General features: G+C 34.7%; 1 protein-coding gene and 1 long non-coding RNA gene across 7 annotated transcripts; both read right to left on the bottom strand.

Moving 5' to 3' along the window:
• Positions 1-363: 363 nt before the first annotated feature.
• On the bottom strand, positions 364-15,659 carry LOC147567740 (uncharacterized). 6 transcript variants are annotated; one of them, XR_015230843.1, is made up of 7 exons: positions 15,540-15,659; positions 14,253-14,340; positions 10,849-11,077; positions 9,602-9,676; positions 5,407-5,457; positions 5,220-5,308; positions 364-4,306 (listed from the first exon to the last, which is right to left on the bottom strand). It is a non-coding gene; the product is annotated as an uncharacterized LOC147567740 (long non-coding RNA). The 6 variants fall into 6 exon arrangements; XR_015230841.1 differs by having other exon boundaries at positions 5,220-5,457; XR_015230839.1 differs by lacking the exons at positions 364-4,306; positions 5,220-5,308; positions 5,407-5,457 and having other exon boundaries at positions 9,357-9,676; positions 10,849-11,065.
• A 1,328-nt stretch (positions 15,660-16,987) lies between these two features.
• Positions 16,988-19,575, bottom strand: LOC147567741 (uncharacterized). The gene is made up of 5 exons (XM_086657808.1): positions 18,938-19,575; positions 18,640-18,850; positions 17,705-18,554; positions 17,493-17,611; positions 16,988-17,407 (listed from the first exon to the last, which is right to left on the bottom strand). The coding sequence occupies exons 1-5, from the start codon at positions 19,573-19,575 to the stop codon at positions 16,988-16,990; spliced, it is 2,238 nt and encodes a 745-aa protein (XP_086513934.1).
• Between the last annotated feature and the right edge of the window lie 446 nt (positions 19,576-20,021).

The following is a 20,021-nucleotide window of genomic DNA, read 5'->3' on the forward strand; positions in this document are numbered from 1 at the left end:
TCTTCCCAAAAATATTGATGGAACAATGTGGTATATACCACATTAAATTTCCATTTCTTAGGCATCACAACAGATAAATGTATATTCCTTTCCACAAAATATTGATGACATAAGGTGGTATACCACATAAAAGTTCGATTTCCTACGCATCACAACAGACAAATGTATAAGCCTTCTGAAAATATTGATGCAACAATGCGGTATACCACATTAAAGTTCCATCTCCTAGGCACCACAACCGACATATGTATAATTCTTCTCGAGAATATACCGACAAATGTATAATTCTTCCCGAGAATTTTATGATACAATGTAGTATACCACATTATACTTCCATTTCTTAGGCATCACAACCGACAAATATTTATTTCTTCTCAAAAATACACATCGAACAATGTCGTATACCACATTAAAGTTCGATTTCTTAGGCATTACAACCAACAAACGTATAATCCTTCTCGAAATTATTCATGGAACAATGTGGTATACCGAATTAAAGTTCAATATTTAGGCATCACAACTGACAAATGTGTAATCCTTCTCCGAAATATTGATTGAACAATGTGATCTACTACATATAAGATCCATTTCTTAGACATCACATCCGACAAATGCGTAAACCTTCTCGAAAATATTGATTGAACAATGTGGTATACCACATTAAAATTCCATTTTTTAGGCATCAAAGCGGACAAATGTATATTCCTTCCCGAAAATATTGAAGGAACAATGTGGTTTACACATTAAAGTGCCATTTCTTAGGCATCACAACCGACAAATATAAATATTTCCCGAAAGTATCGATGGAACAATGTGGTATACCACATTAAAGTTCTATTTCTTAGGCGCCACAACCGACAAATGTATAATCCTTCCCGAAAATATCGATGGAACAATGTAGTATACCACATTAAGGTTGCATTTCTCAAACATCACAACAGACAAATGTAGTATACCCAAAAATACCTGCACATGAAGCCTCACCTTTCTGGGCATGCAAACGTAGAGCATATGGAGTTCTCTTTGTCAAATGCGAGATGAACTCTTTGATTTATTAAAACTTTAATCGAGGAAAGCTGAAAACAGATTGTTCTAGTGTTGACATCTCTGCCGCCTTGTAAATTCTCTTTAACTTTTCACGTGCAGACTAAATTGCTTACTCATATTTAAGCCATCAACAATAACTAAAAATACACTGTCCGGTTTCGAGTCACAGTTTATATTAATTGTATTAAGACAAGTCGATCAAAAACCCTAAAAGTATGCTCAAGTTGTAGCGTAAATCATGCAATCTGGCAAAGTTAACTAACCTCTTTTCCTCCTGAGATGTCTTTGTCAACATCAAGAGAGAAGATAAGCACAAGGTCACAATGCATCATTTTCTCTTGTTACCGAAACAAAAAATTATTTGGTTACCTATTAGAGGAATCAATTTACATTCCTAGGCCCAAAACTGCTTTCGAGGCCATGATTTTACTCTAAAAACAGATAATTATCTGGTTATCTATTAAACTTTTATAGTTTAATACGTTCTATACTGAAGGAGAAAATTGCTTTTTACACCAATAAGCTAAATTCCCAGCCCTTAAGAATGTTGATTCAATGCCCCCTAAATGACATAATGCAATAAGTTTGTTCATCGTAACTAAAATATCAGCCACCGATGCTCCCGTATGAAGAATTAGGTACCACAATGCAGCATACTTTCTTCATAAAGAAGAGCTGCTTTACAGAACAATTACAAATTCAGTTTATTCTTTTTTTGAAAACTGACTTAAGCGACAAAAAAGAAAATCCATTAGGATGATGAAAGACCAACATCCCCGTATTATATATTTCTAAAATGTATGATGGGCTAAGAACCAGTGACCAACCTACATGGCATGGTCTCCTTGATACAACATACATAATATGAGCCTTAACGATCTCTTTTGTTCCTACAGAAGTTTTCTATCAATTGTTACCATCCTATGATAACTTCTTTTTCTAATAACTATATCCATATAGTCTAAATATGATCTTTCCTCATCCTCCTAGACGTTACTGTTAAGTCATTCGTAAGATGACCTATTGCAAATGAATATGCAACTGATAACAAACATTACAAGAACCAAGTTATACAAGAAAGACTACCTTTCAACCCCTGACTAGCTGCCACCAAGCTCAATTAATACATTATAATGGAAGATGCAGCATCTCAACCAAATGGGTCAATAGGCGAAAAAAATGTTTTGATTTTCTCGCTTGTTTTGGCATTTGGTAACACAAGGAACAAATCCAGATGTTATTGTACAAATTGTGTAATCCCAATGGTTGTTCAGTAACGTATCTCTTAATCTCCGTATCCTGTCGTAAACTATCGTTCATGTTCGTGTGCATCAACAAACCAAAAAAGCATAAATCAAGCAACAAAAACTGAAAACTATTATATTATAACTATATTATAATATAGTTGAATTCAGTAGGCAAAATCGTGCACCACTTAAATCACCACTATATTTGTTAGTGTATCAATGATCAAACTCAACAAGTTCTATTTCTTAAGGATCACTACCCAAAGATGTACTATCCTTCCCTCAGTTATTAAAATTCCATTTCGTAAGCATCACAATCGACAAATTTCTAATCCTTCCCTCGGTTAATGTAAGAACAATATTGTATACCACATCGAAGTTTCATTCTTAAGCATACGACCCACAGATGTATAATCTTCACTCGGTTATTAATACTTTATTTCTTAAGCATCACTATCCACATATGTATAATATTTCTCACTACCCTCAAGTGTGTAATCCTTCCCACGATTATTGATTTAAATATATGGTATAACACATTAAAGTTCCATTTATTAAGCATTATAGCCAACAAATGTATAATCCTTCCCGTAAACATTGATGGGACAATGTGGTATACCACATTAAAGTTTCATTTCTTTGGTATCACAACCGACAAATTGATAATTCTTTCCTCCATTGTTGATAGAAATATATGGTATACTACATCAAAATTCCATTTCTCAAGCATCACAACCGACAAATGTTTAATCCTTCCTTTGAATATTGATGGAAATCTACCACATTAATGTTCCATTTTTCAAGCATCACAACCGACAAACGTATAATCCTTCCCTCGAATATTGATGGAACAATGTGTTATACCACATTGAAGTCCATTCCTTAGGGATCACAACCGACAAATGTAAAATCTTTCTTGAAAAATTTTATGCCACAATGGGGCATACCACATTTTTACTCTTACGCTACTTCTATAATTTTTTCATTAATATAACGACATTTTTACTCTTACGCTACCAAATGAAATTGTTACCCTTATGTTGCCAAAATGACACGTTTACCCTTATGCAAAAGCTTATACTTTATAATGATAGTCTGTGATTGCAATTATTGCGATTATATCTAATGTTTATGTTGTTTGTAGTCCAGAAAAAAAATAGGGCTTAAATAAATATTTGAAGTACATAGTCTCTGCCTCTACCACCACTACACACACACACACACACACACACACACACACACACACACACACACACACATATATATATATCGGCCTCCACAGAATAGTAGTTCCGTCTTTGCCTCCACCACCACCACAACACCTCCACCACTTCATTGCCACCACCACACACACGCCCACCATTTTCACCACACACAGTCACACACCACCAACCCGGGGCATGAGTAGGATTTTTGTTAATGGAGGCCGATAGACTTTGAGTCACAAAAATAAATTTTACTACCAAAAAATATGAAAATAATTGTACCCCCGCCCTACTTCTATAATTTATTCATTAATTTAATGATAGCTTAAAAAATACTTCAAAGGTTGCTAGTTCCTATTGAGACAGCGAGTCTGAAGTGCATCCATTATGCATAAGAAAAATGATTGTGTGCCTTACAGTCAGTTCAATTTTGTGCCGACGGTCAACCACACTATCATGTACGGTTCCTAAATTTTCCTAAAATGCGTTTTAACTTTGACAGGTCGTTTGCATCTTTTATACTAATGTCTCGACACATTAATATGTTTATGACGGTCTCAAACAATCCCATGAAATAGAAAACAAAATAGCGGCAAGGTTACAATATACTCGGCCAGAGTTTTTTATGCGTGATTGACGACTATAGACACTATGTAACTAATAGTGATAAGCGATGAGAGAGAAACTGCAGATACTATACAACTGATATGTTTAACTAGAAAGAGAATTACCTGCACATTTTTAAACGAAGCTCGCCTTTTTGACCATCCAATTTCTCCCCCCCTTCACCTCAATAATCATGTTATCCTGCAATTTAATATTAGAAAAGCATCATATTTTGTCAGATGTTATATGAACTCTTTACTTTTTCTTTAGAAATAACTAATCTATTATGTCATAAGAAATCCAACCATAAAATTGAAAAATATAGGAGTAGTCAAAACTCAAGAAGAAAAATCTATAAAGATGCTCTGTCAATTCCACTCAATCTTTCAAGAGCAAACTGAGATCGGATATTCTTGTTCAAGCGGTTAATTGATGAACAACTGCAGGCAGGTCTTAGGTGTCTAGTCAATATTTCAAGTTATTAGTGTTGACTACAACTTGGATGAACTTTTACACCCGAGCGCCATTGATTTTATTTGCCGACCTGTGCAGGTACAGTCTAGATAAGGCTTCCGGTTACCGCGACTGTGAAGGATTTGGCACAATCTGGTTCAGGCTGAAACCCCCCACGCCCTCTAACTATAATTTTATTTGAAACCATAAAGTCGAGTAAACAAATTTCTAGAAACACAAAAGAGCAAATAACAAAAATGGAATTTGGGATAATTATCAATAAAAGTAGAATTTTGCAAGAAGAATCCAACTTCATCAATTATTGTGAATGCATCTACCTGGATAAGCTACGTGACTTGTAACCAAAGAGACATTAGGCGATAAGCTTGTTCTATGGAAGGGTTACAGCAAATGATTGAAGCATGTCGTTTACAGTAAAAAAACAAATATTTGGTTAGGTTAGTCCCAGTATGAGGAGCCAGCTACCGTAATGTAACATAGTATTGTTGAGCAGCTCAAGGCTTAGAGTTGATATAATTGGAATATTCACGACCTCAATAGACCACTACCCGTCTCTAGCAATTTATTCTTCTAGTTAGTAATCAGAAAGGATTGGTAACGAAATAAATTTCAGTTCCAACTTCCAAACTAATGAGCAAACCTCGTAGTGGAGTTCCGCAGTGGAAAACTTATGGGCCACACTATTTTATGAGTGATGGATCCCAATATCCCCAGGCATGTATCTTTAACCTTCAGCAGTTGAAAAGCAAAACTAGAGTAAATGGTAGATACTATACCATTAATATTAGCTTACTAGGTAATATAATTCAACTAGACAGAGAACTCACCTTTCTAGCCTTCCTCTCTCCCTCTTTCACCTCAATAATCATCTTCAACATCTTGGAAACAAATCAGAAAATTAATCTTTGTAGTTCTAGTTGGCAAATGCGAGATGAACAAACTGATTCCAGTTTACGCATCTTTGCAACCTTCACATTTCTCTACCAATTTTCCGTGCAAACTATTAATAACTGCAAATAGACTACCAGATTTCTAGTCCCAATTTTCTAATTAATGGTATTGAGTAAAAGTTAATCAAAAATTATAAAAGTACTTCTAAATTGTAATGTAAATCAAGAAATCTGGAGGAATTGACTAGCCTTATTTCTCCTTCACTGTCTTTTTCTTCGAAATCGAAAAAGAAAGCGAACACTTGGCTGGCATGATTTTTTCTAGCCATAAAAAAACAGATTTGATTACCTCAAAGAGAAATCAATTTACATTTCATGGTCGAAATCTGATTTCGATGTCATTATCTTACTGTCAAACATGAGATAACACTACAAATTGAAATAGACAATATAGCAGTTATTCATGAAAACTTTTGTAGTCCAATCTAATTTCAGGCCTGAGATAACTTGATTCAGTGAAACCTTCTCGAAGACGAAATATGGCGCTGGCTCTCCATTATAAAAGAGATATTAGGAGCTAAGCTTGGACTTGTCTGGAATGATCATTGTAAATAATGATCGAAGCATGTCTTGACGAGCTAGTAGAGTTCCTGTATAAGAATCCTGGTATTGTAACGCAAGATAAGAACATTCTTTAACACTAAAAGCTACAATAATAGAATCACAAATTCAATTATTCTATTTACGATTCAGATTGGCTCAGCGACAAACTAATCTCCAGTTCTAATTCCAAACTTAAGATGCACACCCCTTACAGCTGGGTGGTTATGGGATAATTGAAGATACTACTTTGAGATAATGAATAACAAACAAAATATGAGATATGTATATATGGGATATATATATATTCATTTCTTAAGCATCACTATCGACAAAGGTATAATCCTTCATCTATTATTGATGGTTAAATATGGTATACCATATTATAGTTCCATTTCTCAAGCATCGCTACCGACATACGTATAATCTTTCCCTCGATTATTCATGGAACACTATGGTATATACAACTCTCATATCTTAAGCATCACTACCCTCAAGTGTGTAATCCTTCCCACGGTTATTGATTGAAATATATGGTACAACACATTAAAGTTCCATTTATTAAGCATTATAGCCAACGAATGTATAATCCTTCCCGTAAACATTGATGGGACAATGTGGTATACCACATTAAGTTTCATTTCTTAGGCATCACAACCGACAAACGGATAATTCTGTCCTCCACTGTTGATAGAAATATATGGTATACTACATTAAAATTCCATTTCTCAAGCAGCACAACAGACAAATGTTTAAACCTTTCCTTCAATGTTGATGGAAATCTACCACATTAATGTTCCATTTTTCAAGCATCACAACCAACAAATGTATAATCCTTCTCTTGAATATTGATGGAACAATGTGTTATACCACATTGAAGTTCCATTCCTAAGGCATCACAACCGACTAATGTAAAATCTTTCTTGAAAATTTTGATGCAATAATGTGGTATACCACATTAAAGTTCCATTTCTTGGGCAAATGTATAATCCTTCACAAAAATATTGATGGAACAATGTGGTATACCAAATTGAAGTTCCATTCTTAGGCTTACAACCGACAAATGTATAATCCTTCTCGAAAATAATGTGAATGTATACCACATTAAAGTTTTATTTCTTAGGCATTACAACCGACAAATGTATAATCCTTCCCAAAAATATTGTGGAACAATGTGGTATACCACATTAAAGTTCCATTTCCTAGGCATCACAGACGACAAATGTATAATCTTTCCCGAAAATATTGATCGGAACAATGTGGTATGCACATTAAAGACCCAGTTCTTAGGCATCACAGCCGACAAATGTATAATCCTTCCCGAAAATATCGATTGAACAATGTGGTATACCACCTTAAAGTTCCATTTTTTAGGCATCACAACTAACAAATATGTAGTCCTTCCCTCGATTATTGACAGAAATATATGGTATGTCATATTAAAGTTCTATTTCTTATTGCACCACAACCAACAAATGTATAATCTTTCCCTCGAATATTGATGAAACAATGTGATATACCACATTAAAGTTTCTGTTATTAAGCATCACAACGGACAAATGTATAATTTTTCCTCGAATATTGATGGAACAATATACTATATACGAATTTAAAGTTTCTTTTCTTAAGCCTCACTATCGATAAACGTATAATCCTTCCCACTATTATGAAGCAGGTGTAATAGTTTAAATATGAAAAAATATCAATTATTGGATCAAATATGACATACACTGCTAATGTCAAACCCCAATAGTTTAAATAAGAAAAAAATATCAATTAATGGATTAAACGTGACACATACACTGCTGATGTCAAAACATATAATGTGGATGGAATTGGGAATTCTATGGAGCCTCACCGATTATTAAAGGTGCATACAAGTGATAGAAGACCGCAAATAGTTTGAAAAAACCAAATAAGAAATTTCTTCGGTTTTGGAGATTGGCAAAGTATGAAAGTGATGTAACCTACTCAAGTTTGGGCTACTGGAACTTCATTCTAAAGCTTTAGAACACAATTTTAGTAGAAGAATTCATTCTTGGGCTGTCCACTGTTAATCCGATGGCTGGAATTTGATTTTATTCAGGAACTCTGTGCATTGAACTACGTTCAACTCTGACATTTTTGTGTGATCCTCCTCGTCTTGATATTGCTAATCTTGCTCTTGGTGGATTTCGGTTTAGGTTAATTTGACTCATTAATTTTGGATTTTTGAATCTAATGAAAATCTTGATTGTTCTTCTAGATTAGAAACTAATAATAATGAGGACTATGATGAGTATATTGAAGAAGATGATGAATTTAAATTTGTAGGGACATTACTGAGTTGAAGAGTAACTAACTTTCCATCAGAGTAACATCACTTGGAAGCATTTTAACTGGATCTTTTGCCAACCTAAACTCAAATCACTAAAACCAAATCCTTTCCAGAAACTTGATCAACTTGATCATTTTCATTCTTCCCCTCCTGTTTTTCTGTAATATTTAGGGTTTTTTTGTTAACAACAGATGAAGAAACAGGAGGATTTGACGAGGAAGAAGATGTTCTTCATCTGCAAAATCACGACTAAATGAAATCTTGTGCTAAACCTACCGTAAAAGGACAAGATGATGTACAAGATAACTAAATAATATATTTTAAATCTTCATATATAGTGGTAGGTTGATATTTGAGATCTTCGGATCTTGATCCTTATAGTCTAATATTCTTAAAAGCTTATACTTTATAGAGATAGTATGTGATTGCAATTATTGCGATTATATTTAATATTTATGTTGTTGTTTGTATTCCAGAAAAAAATGAGTTTAAATAGAGCTTAAAAAACTACTTAAGTAAACAGTCTTGTATATATGTATATATATATATATATATATATATATATATATCAGCCTCCTCGGAATCATAGTTCCGTCGCTGCCTCCACCACTTCCTCCATCGCCAAACCACCAAACACACGCCCACCATTTTCACCACACATACAGTCACACACTACCAAGCAGGAATATAAGTAGGATTTTTGTTTGATGGAGGCCTATAGACTCCGAGTCATAAAAATAAATTTTACTACCGAAAAATATGAAGATAATTTCACCTCCGCGCTACTTCTATAATTTATTAATTAATATAATGATAGCTTAAAAAATACTTCCACGGTTACTAAATCAGCAAGTCTGTATTGCATCCATTGTGCATAGGAAAAATGATTGTGTGCCTTAGTGTCAGTTCAATTTTGTGTCGACAGTCTGTTAGACTATCATGTACGGTTCCTCAATTTTCCTAAAAGGTGTTTTAGCTTTGACAGGTCGTTTGCATCTTTCATACTAATGTCATGGCACATTAATATGTTTATGACGGTCTCAGACAATACCATGAAATACAAAACAAAATAACCGCCAAGGTTTCAATATACGCGGGCAGAGTTTTTTATGTGTCATTGACGACTATAGACATTATGTAACTAATAGTGATAAGCGATGAGAGAGCAACTGCAGATACTATACGACTGATATGTTTAATTAGAAAGAGAACTACCTGCAATTTTTAAACGAAGCTCTCCTTTTTAACCATCCAATTTATTCCCTCCTTCACCTCAATAATCATGTTATCCTGCAATTCAATATTAGAAAAGTATCATATTTTGTGAAATGTTATATGAACTCTTCACTTTTTCTTTAGAAATAACTAATCCATTACGTCATAAGATATCCAACTATAAAATTGAAAAACTAATAAATAAGAGTAGAGTTAATAAATTGGATGCTCGGCCAATTCCACGAAGATGCTCTATCAATTTCACTCAATCTTTCAAGAGCAAACTGAGATCGGGCATTCTTGTTCAAGCGGTTAATTGATGAATAACTGCAAGTAGGCATTAGATGTCTGGTCAATATTTCAAGTTATTTGTGTTGACTACAATTTGGGTGAACTTTTACACCCAAGCCTCACTGATTTTATTTGCCGATCTATGCAGATACAGTTTCGATAAGGCTTCTCGGTGACCGCGACTGCGAAGGATTCGGACAAACAACCTGGTTAAGGCTGAAACCCTGCCCTCTCACTATAAGTCTAGTTGAAACAATAAAGTAGGGTTAATAAATTTTGAGAAACACAAAACAGCAAATAATCAAAATGGATTTTGCGATAATTATCACTAAAAGTAGAATTTAAAAAGAAGAAGCAGACTTCATCAACTAACGTGATTGCATACACCTGGATAAGCTTTGTGACATGTAATTAAAGAGAGCTTGTGCTTGTTTGGAAGGATTACCGCAAGTGATTGAAGCATGTCATTTACAGAAAAAATATTTAGTTAGGGTAGTCTCAGTATAAGGGGACAGCTATCGCAATGTAAGATATTATTGTTAAGCAGCTAGAGGCTTAGAGCTAGTATAATTCTTATATTCACGATCTAAATAGATCATTACCCGTCTCGAGCAATTAGTTCTTCTATTTAGAAATCAGAATGGCTTGGTGACGAAATATATTTCAATTCAAACTTCCAAACTTACGAGCAAACCTCGTAGTGGAGTTTCCTGAGGAGAAACTTATAGGCCAGACCATTTATTTTATGAGTGATGAATTACCAATATCCCAAGGCATGTATCCTAACCGGCAACCGCAAGCAATTGAAAAAAAAAACTGGAAAACATTAGTTCTTCGATACAACATGCACTATGGATATTATTTAACTAGTAGTGACGTGATAAACAAGCTGCAGATACTATACCATTAATATGACCTTATTTAGGTAATATGATTCAAGTAGAAAGAGAACTCACCTTTCTAGCCTTCCTCTCTCCCTCTTTCACCTCAATAATCATCTTCAACATCTTGGCGATCAAATAAGAAAAATAATCTTCGTAGTTCTCGTTGACAAATGCAAGCTGAACTCGCTGGTTTTCTTGAAAATTCCAGCTATGAAAACTGAAAAACAAACTGATTCCAGTATTTGCATCTTTGCAGCCTGGACAATTCTCTACAAATTTTCAAGTGCAACTGCCAAATAGACTATTGAGGAAAAGTCAATCAAAAACTAAAAGTACTTCTAAATTGTAATGTAAATCAAGCAATCTGGAGGAACTTGACTAGCCTTCTTTCTCCTTCACTGCTTTTTTGTTCGAAATAGAAAAAGAAAGTAAACACTAGGCCGCCATGATTTTCGCCATTAGGAAAAACAGATTTTTGCTTGATTACCTTAAGATAAATCAATTTTACATCTCAAGTCAAAATCTGATTTCGATGTCAAATCTCAATGTTGAAAGTTGAAACATGAGACAACAATAGAGTTGAAATCAATAAATATGGAGTTTATTCATGAAGCCTTTTATACTACAGTCTAATTTATTCTCTAATCTAAGAGAGATTAATTGCTCCATGAATACCAAAATCTAATTTCCCAGGCCTGAGAGAACTTAATTCAGTGAATCCTTTTTGAAGACTAATACAAAAAAAAAATATGTATAAGCTCACTGACTCTCCATTATAGAAGAGATATTAGACGCTAAGCTTGTTCTTGTCTGGAATGATCATTGTAAATGATCGAAGCATTAATTGTGCTTACGAATCAGATTGGCTTAGCAAAGAACCAATCTCCAGTTCTAATTCCGAACTTATGATGCAAACCCCTCACAGATGCTCTTGTAAAACTATTGTACAAACTGATTCTCTTCAGATTTCACAAATGTTTTTTAACTGAAGAAGACAAATGTGTAATCTTTACGGCTATTAGGCATTCCACAATTATTGATGGTAGGGTATTGTCCATGATCATAGTAGTAAGATCATTCAAACCACCACAGCATTGTTAGTACCAACTAAAAAACTTGTAGATGATCATAATAGTAAGCATCAATACCCACTGGTAGAACTATTTGAATTACAGGTTAAAATATAGCATTACACTAGTGTTCTCAGCTGCAAATCTGATTGAGCTATGCAGATATCAGAAAAGCATTTGGGTTCTCATAAAAAGTAACTAATCAATCACGATACAAAACATTCCAACTATAAAACTTGAAAACACAGATCCGAATTTTGAAACTTTGCAGCAAAAGTCGAGAAGAAAATCTACAAAGATGTCATGAAATTTCTCCTAAATCTTTCAAGTGCAAACTAAATTGCCAATTCCGATTGAAGCAGTTAACCAATGAATAACTGCGACAGATGCTACAACTTAGGTTTACTTTTACACCTGAGTCCTCGTAAAGCTTTCGGTGTCCGAGACCCACAAATGGACCGGAACAAACGGATCGTGGCCCCTTAAATTCACCTCCTAATAAAAGGAATCTAATTTACATCCGTATAAAGAGGTGCAGGGTCATACAAAGTAAGTTTGTTACAAAAATCAAGCAATTCAGACAAAACCGACAAATGTATAATCCATCCCAAGAATATTGATGGAAAAATATGGTGACCCACATTGTACTTCCATTTCTTAGGCATCACAACCGACAAATATTTATTTCTTCCCAAAAATACACATGGAACAATGTGGTATACCTCATTGAAGTTCCATTTCTTAGGCATCACAACCGACAAATGTATAATCCTTCTCGAAATTATTCATGGAACAATGTGGTATACCACATTAAAGTTCCATTATTTAGGCATCACAACCGGCAAATCTGTAATCCTTCTTGAAAATATTGATAGAACAATGTGATATACCACATTTAGGATCTGTTTCTTAGGCATCACGACCGACAAATGTATAATCCTTCTCGAAAATATTGATTGAACAATGTGGTATACCACATAATAGTTCCATTTCTTAGGCATCACAGTGGACAAATGTATATTCCTTCCCGAAAATATTGATGGAACAATGTGGCTTACCACATTAAAGTTCCATTTCTTAAGCATCACAGCCAACAAATTTAAATCCATCCCGAAAATATCGATGGAACAATGTGGTATACCACATTAAAGTTCCATTTCTTAGGCATCACAACCGACAAATATATAATCTTTCCCGAAAATATCGATGGAACAATGTGGTATACCACATTAAGGTTCCATTTCTCAAGCATCACAACCAGCAAATGTAAAATCTTTCTCTCGAATATCGACGAAACAATGTGGTATACCACATTGAGGTTCCATTTCTCAAGCATCACAACCGGCAAATGTATAATCTTTCTCTCGAATGTTGATGGAACAATGTGGTATACCAAATTAAAGTTTCAATTCTTAAGCATCACAATGGACAAATGTATAATTCTCCCTCGAATATTGATGGAACAATGTACTACATAGCACATTGAAGTTTCTTAAGCATCACTATTATGAAGCAGGTGCAGTAGTGTAAATAAGAAAAAATCAATTATTGGGTACCATGACTTAAGCATCAATCCCCAAGATTGTGGAATCCTTCCCTTAATTATTGGTGGACAAATAGAACATATGTACTTGCATAAGGTAATATCGAAACTTCTTTAATATAATGATATAACAAGTAAGTGATAGGACAAGAAAGCAACATGTCTTCTAGTAAATAGTAATGATAGCTACGCTTAATTAGTTGCAAGAAAGAAGACAACAACAGCTTTATACAGAAAAAGTGAGTCAAGACTTTGAATTCATCGGTACTATCAAGAAAATCAATTAGAAGATCTTGTTCTTCCAAGTAAAAGAAACTATGATGGTCAATGTTTAGGTTTTTATGCAATTTAGTAAAACAAATCAAGGAAAAAACTGAGATTTAAGAATTGAACAGGTTATTCCAGAAATGATTCGGTTATGATCCTTGAAAAAAAAAACAGAAGAGAAGCAAAGCGATTGATTCAAGAAAGGCACGTTTCAGTGTTCATATATTCAATAATCTTTGCCCAAATTTCATAAACCAGCCCTGTGTAGAAGTTAAAAATCAGAGCATACCATTTTTCAATCAAAACATATCGGAGTTTACTTGAAGATTATGGTGATTGAAGAGAAACAATTTCTCGCTCAACTTCACAAGTTCACATAGTCCATCTACTTTCTGCTGATAAGAGTCCTCTATAACAAATCTCGAATCAAAACTTAACTTGAAACTGATTTTGATCTACTTTGACATAATCATGTCTATCTTGATATTTGAGCAAATCCTAGGAGAGCACTAGAGCAGTCGGTGCATCGTCTTATACAGGAGTATGTTAATGGGTATAATAGTGGTAATGAATGCATAAAGAAAAGCTCACTAGACCTTAGAATCAAACGATTTTAGTTGGCCTCCTTCGCTGTAACCTAGCCAATGTTAGATGAAAAGCAGGAGTCAATTAAAACGCCAGAACCTGTAATTTGATAATTGCTTCAGAGCCCAATTTTGAATTTCGTAGAGTAAGTTAAACGATTATGCTATCCAAAAGTGCAGAGTATGCTATCCAATTTTTCCCCATTTCTAAATTCGAATTTAGAAATGGGGAACAATTCAGAAATGGGGCCACTGCAAAGGTAAGGCAGGATACAAAAGATAATACAACTACCGCAATGGGAAAAGATAATACAAACAACACAATTCATAAAGGATAATATAGAAAAACAGTGTAGTTGATATTCGAATTCCGCATATCATTCTCAAGTGATTATAAATCAATAAACTATTATTTACTACTAAAACCCTAAACTCTAGAAAATCCCTAATATGTACAAACAGAATTGTAATCGAGAAAGTAAACTTAGAAGATGTAATATGAAGATCGATTAAGTAAACCAGCAAAAAAGGTCGAAGAACACTAACCTCAGGCTTCATCTCGCGTTTTTTAAGGTTTATACGTCGGCAACTTCCTCTCCCTCTCCCTCTCCCTCTCCCTCTCTCTCTCTCTCTCTCTCTCTCTCTCTCTCTCTCTCTCTCTCTCTCTCTCTCTCTCTCTCTCTCTCTCTTCGATCTTTCGATCTCTCTGATGTTCTCTCTCTCGTGTTTTCGAAGTAGGGCGAAGTGCTGAAAGCTCACGGGGAAAAACATAAGGGTCTCAAGTACAGGGTTTCATTTAAGTATCTTATATGACTTTGGTGCCCTAAAACTACATATTAACATTGTAAATGAAGCATCAATTTACTCATTCAATGGAGTTCTAAACAGAGATAATTCAAACAAATCAATACATTTTTGGCAAATCAAGCAAATTTCACCAAAATCAAGCTTCAATTTATTGATTCAATGGAGTTCTAAAGAAATTCAAACAAATCATTACATTTTAGGCAAATCAAGAAAATAAAAAAAACTTGTTCAATGGAGTTCCAATTTCAAGATAAATCAAGTAAATTACCCTAGCTTATCAAGAAATTTCCTATTCACTGATTCAATGAAGTACCCTAGTAATTTCTAAACAAGAAATTACTCCATTAAAACAACCATAGTTCGAGTTCGAATGGAGCGAAAGAGAAAAACGAACCAGCTTATCCTATATATTAAAACCCTAGCTTATCCTAACAAGCCCAAAACCGAGAGAGAGGGAGAGAGGGAGAGGGAGAGAGAGAGAGAGAGTAGTACCTTGTAGGGGTTTCTCACAACCCTATTAGAGATATAGAGATGCTTTCATGGGGTTTCACACAAACCGAATGGAGAGAGAGATAGAGTACTGGTAGGGTTTCGATTTTGAACTACCTGGTTTCCTATCGATTTCAAGCTGCTGGTCGAATTGAGTAAAGAGGGTGGGCGTTATAAGCGCCCCAGCGTATTTGCTCGAAGGCGCCCCAACCATTTGGTCCTAGAAAACGGGGGGTTGTTTAACAAATGGGCTTTTCAGTAAATAAACTCTCCCTAACGACGTAATTCCGTTAAATCTGACGGAAGTCGGGCGTTTCAGTAATTACTAGTAAAAGGTGGTGGTTTCAGTAAAGTGCATTATGAAAAGGTGGGGGTTTCAGTAATTCACCCAAAAATGGGTGAATTACTGAACCCCCCCCCCCCCCCCACCATTTTCCTCTGCTCTTTTGAAATATGTTTTAGATATAATATGTTATTTGGTTCCTTGTAGGTGTATGTAGGTGTAGAGATGATAATGGTCGGACAAATGTATTCATACGATAGTTTGTCCCAAGTAGCATATGGACCTGAATACTACAACTACTATCCACCTAAAAAATGTTTCATGATGCTCAGGCGACTACCCAGATATAATCAAAGCAGGTAGATTGCATTGGAAAGAAATACAGAGTAGTATTAATTGACTTGAGACTTACCTGAGAAGAAAAGTAGCAGGTCGATTGCATTGGAAATCGTCTTGGGAGTCATTTTTAGATGCAATATTACTTCTCTTTGTTGCTTAGGATGTGATAAGATTGAAGTCTCCAACATTTTCTTTTATACTGAGTTATAAAGTATTCTTGATATCTTAATCATAATCTTTCATCAAAATTAAATCTAGTTTGGATACGAAGTAATCTTTATGGTACTACCTATGCTAGAAAAATCGAAAAATGGGCCTAAGCGGTCAACTGGGGACTAGCAACCAGTCGGATTTCATCGGAACCAGTCGGATTTCATCGGAATATAAAATTATATAATATATCTTGTATATACACATGTATAAGTGCATAACATTCAATTTTAGTGTTGAAAACAATAAATTGGAGATGATAGTTACATTTCATCCTTTGACAATATGCTTTCCAACTTTCTTTTAGTGTTGAATGCTCATTGTTATGTATGTTAGTATGTACCTACAGAATCAAACTATAACATGTTAAAATAATATACATATTAAAAGAAACAAGCTAGTTATAACTTATGATTTAAGTTCCAAAAGTTGAGTGCAACCAACAGTAAAGAAATATCATTCTTAAATCTTAAAATGTAACAAATAACAAAAACTCTTAGCCTTAACATGTCTAACAAAAGCAATACTTCCAGTCTTAACATGTCTTAAACCAAAGCAAAACAAACTAAAACACACAGTTCCCAAATCCCAAAGCATATTCCACTACTAAAACACGTTATCACTCATTAAAATCTAAAAATCGTGATCCTTCAACTTCAAGTTCAACTTCAAGTTCAACTTCTTCGGCATCCTCCTCATCAACGAGTGTATAAGACGGACATGTGTTTGAACTAGAAACCCCTTGGCTCCTCGTTCTTGGTCCTCTTAGATTAGTCACTCCTTGAGTTTGCCGAACTTGTTGCCATGTCAGAGAATCACCCATGTTGACGAAATCTTGAAGTTCTTCATCATTTGGAATAACCCATTCATCATTTTCTTCAACCTCCTTCAGAACAATTGGATCAAGACCATCATCTCTATTGCTGCCACAAGCATTCTTCTTCCTCAGGTATCGAACTTCCAGCTTCCTATTGTATTGAATATACACAACATCGTTCAATTTCGCTTGCAACAAGCAGTTCCTCTTCTTTGAGTGTACCTGGAGAATAAAAATGTACAAAAGCATCAAGAAAGTGTGTAATTTAATGTTATAAATAAAAATTAGAAATTGATATATAACTTACATGGTCAAAGGCGCTCCAGTTGCGCTCACATGGTGAGGCACTACATGTTTGACTCAAAATTTTAATAGCAAACTTTTGGAGGTGAGGCAGTCCTTTACCATGTAGCCTCCACCATTGATCTATATTTATTATTTATTCACAAAAAGTAAATTTTTATATCAAGATAATCACATATTTAAGTAAAATGTGACATTATGAAAAAAAAAACTTACGTGGTTGCATTGTTGTTCTTGATCTCATAGCATATGGATGCCCCAGTGATGCATTTGCATCTCTATAATGTAGTAATTCAACTTGTACTTGGTCAATTTGATCATCATCAATAAGCTTACTCATTGCAAGAAAAATGCTATTTGTGATACTATCGGTCTCAACCACTTCAGGACCATATAAATCATACAAAGCGGGATTCAAGTAAAAACCAGCTGCATTCAAAGGATGATGGAGTTGATCAGTCCATCTTCCATCAATAATTTCCCAAACTTTTGCTCGAGCAACATGCTCATTTTCAAGGTTTTTCTTGATTTGCTCTTTTGCCCTTAACATTGCTTCATATATGTACCCCATACTAGGTTTCTGCTCAGTATCTACCAACCTCACAACATCAACGAGTGGTGACAACACCCGACAGGCAAAATGCACATTATCCCAAAAAGTGTTTTTTGCTACTATCTTTGCAACTCTCTTTCCATCGTTCTTTTTAGCATAGTCTGATTTTGTCCATTGATCAGACACAAACAACATTTGCAAATGACCCCTATTCTCATGAATACTCTTAAGTGTGTAAAAAGAAGTAGCAAACCTGGTTACACAAGATCTGTGCAACTCTCTTCCACCCGTTAACTTCCTCATCATGTTCAATACTCTGCCATGATTATAGATGTATACAACAATAGCTTTAGACTCGGACAAAGCACTCTTAATCTTAGGCAATTTGTCACCAATATCTTGTAGCATCAAGTTGACGCAATGTGCAGCACACGGAGTCCAGAACATATGAGGATGTTGTTCCATCAAAATCTTGCCTGCAGCCTTGCAATTAGAACCATTATCTATGATAAACTACAAAAGAAAGATAAAGTAATTAGATCAGTAATTAATAATTAAAAATCTAAATAAATAACTCGATGTAGTTTAAAAGGTATACCTGGAGAATATTTTCCGACCCTACATCTTCGATCACTTCATTAATCATTCCTACAATTAGATTTGCATCCTTAATGTACTCAGATGCATCAATAGATTTCAGAAACACGGTTCCTTGTGGACAATTCACTAAGAAGTTAATCAAAGATCGTCCTTTCCCATCAGTCCAGAAATCAGACATAATAGAATATTCGAATTCCTTCCAATGTGGCCTAAAAGACTCAACAAACCCCTTCATCTAATGCAATTGCTTCCTAAATAAAGTTGTTTTCACATGGTAGGTAGTTGGTGCTGGCAACCCTCTTCCATATTCTCCAACTGCATTTAGAAAAACTTGAAAGCTTTCAGGTTCTACTGCATTAAAGGGCAATCCGATTTCAAATGCCCAAATGGCATATTTATCCCAAGCCTCTTCCATCAAAGCAATCTTGATAGGGTTATTCTTGTCTAACGTATCTTGTTTCATCTTCTTAAAGTCAGGCTTAAAAATAGTATCCATCGGACCTCTAACATCGCTTGATCGCTTTAGAGGTTTTAGACTACTGCTTGTACCAATAGTATTGGTACTTTTGGTAAGCCCTTGACCTTCAACCATGTCAACATCTTCATCTTCAATATTACCAGTCATCAAGATATCATGGTTCTGAATTATATTACTAATCCTAGATTTCTCAGCTTTTTTCTTAGTTGCCTCGTTCAATGCTTCAATGATTTTAGCTGTTATCTCTAGAGTAACTTTACCACATCCTTTCACATTTCCCTTTCGGTGAGCAAGATGTTCCTTCAACCTGTAAATTCCCTCGGACATCTTCTTTCCACATAACTTACACCACATGGAATTCAAATCATTGGGATTTCTACATTCTCCCCATTCCCATGCTATATCACCTGAATTTCTTTTCAAAATAGCTCCACTTGCAGCATCTGAAGAAGCCATGACAAACAAACTAAACAAGTAATAAACATTGACAAACAAATAAACAATCATAAACTTTCCATTTATAAACTCATTATTTCATTAACTCAATCATTAACAGAATAACAGTATTGATTTGAACTTAAAATTTCTATTTATGAAGTATGAACTATGAAGAACATGAAAAAAAATCAGTGAAGTATAAACTAATAAACATAAACTTAACAACTAACTGACTAAGAAAGTAAGAAATAAAGAAATACTAGAGAGTAGAGAGATAAAATCCAGTAGAGATGAAGAAGAGGAAGAAATATTACCAACTGTGTTGTAACTTAGAAGTTTTAGAGAGAGAAACCCGAGAAGGTGAGATGATCTAGTGAGAGAAAATCGAGTTGAGTGACCTTCAAGGCTTCAATGGCGGCAAAGCTCCTTCCTTTCCCTCTTTGTCGTAGCTGCTGTTTGAAGAT

The sequence above is a fragment of the Eschscholzia californica genome, unplaced genomic scaffold, assembly GCF_041429995.1.
Source record: "Eschscholzia californica isolate CP2 unplaced genomic scaffold, dmEscCali1.0.p SCAF_1, whole genome shotgun sequence".
Taxonomy (NCBI): Eukaryota; Viridiplantae; Streptophyta; class Magnoliopsida; order Ranunculales; family Papaveraceae; genus Eschscholzia; species Eschscholzia californica.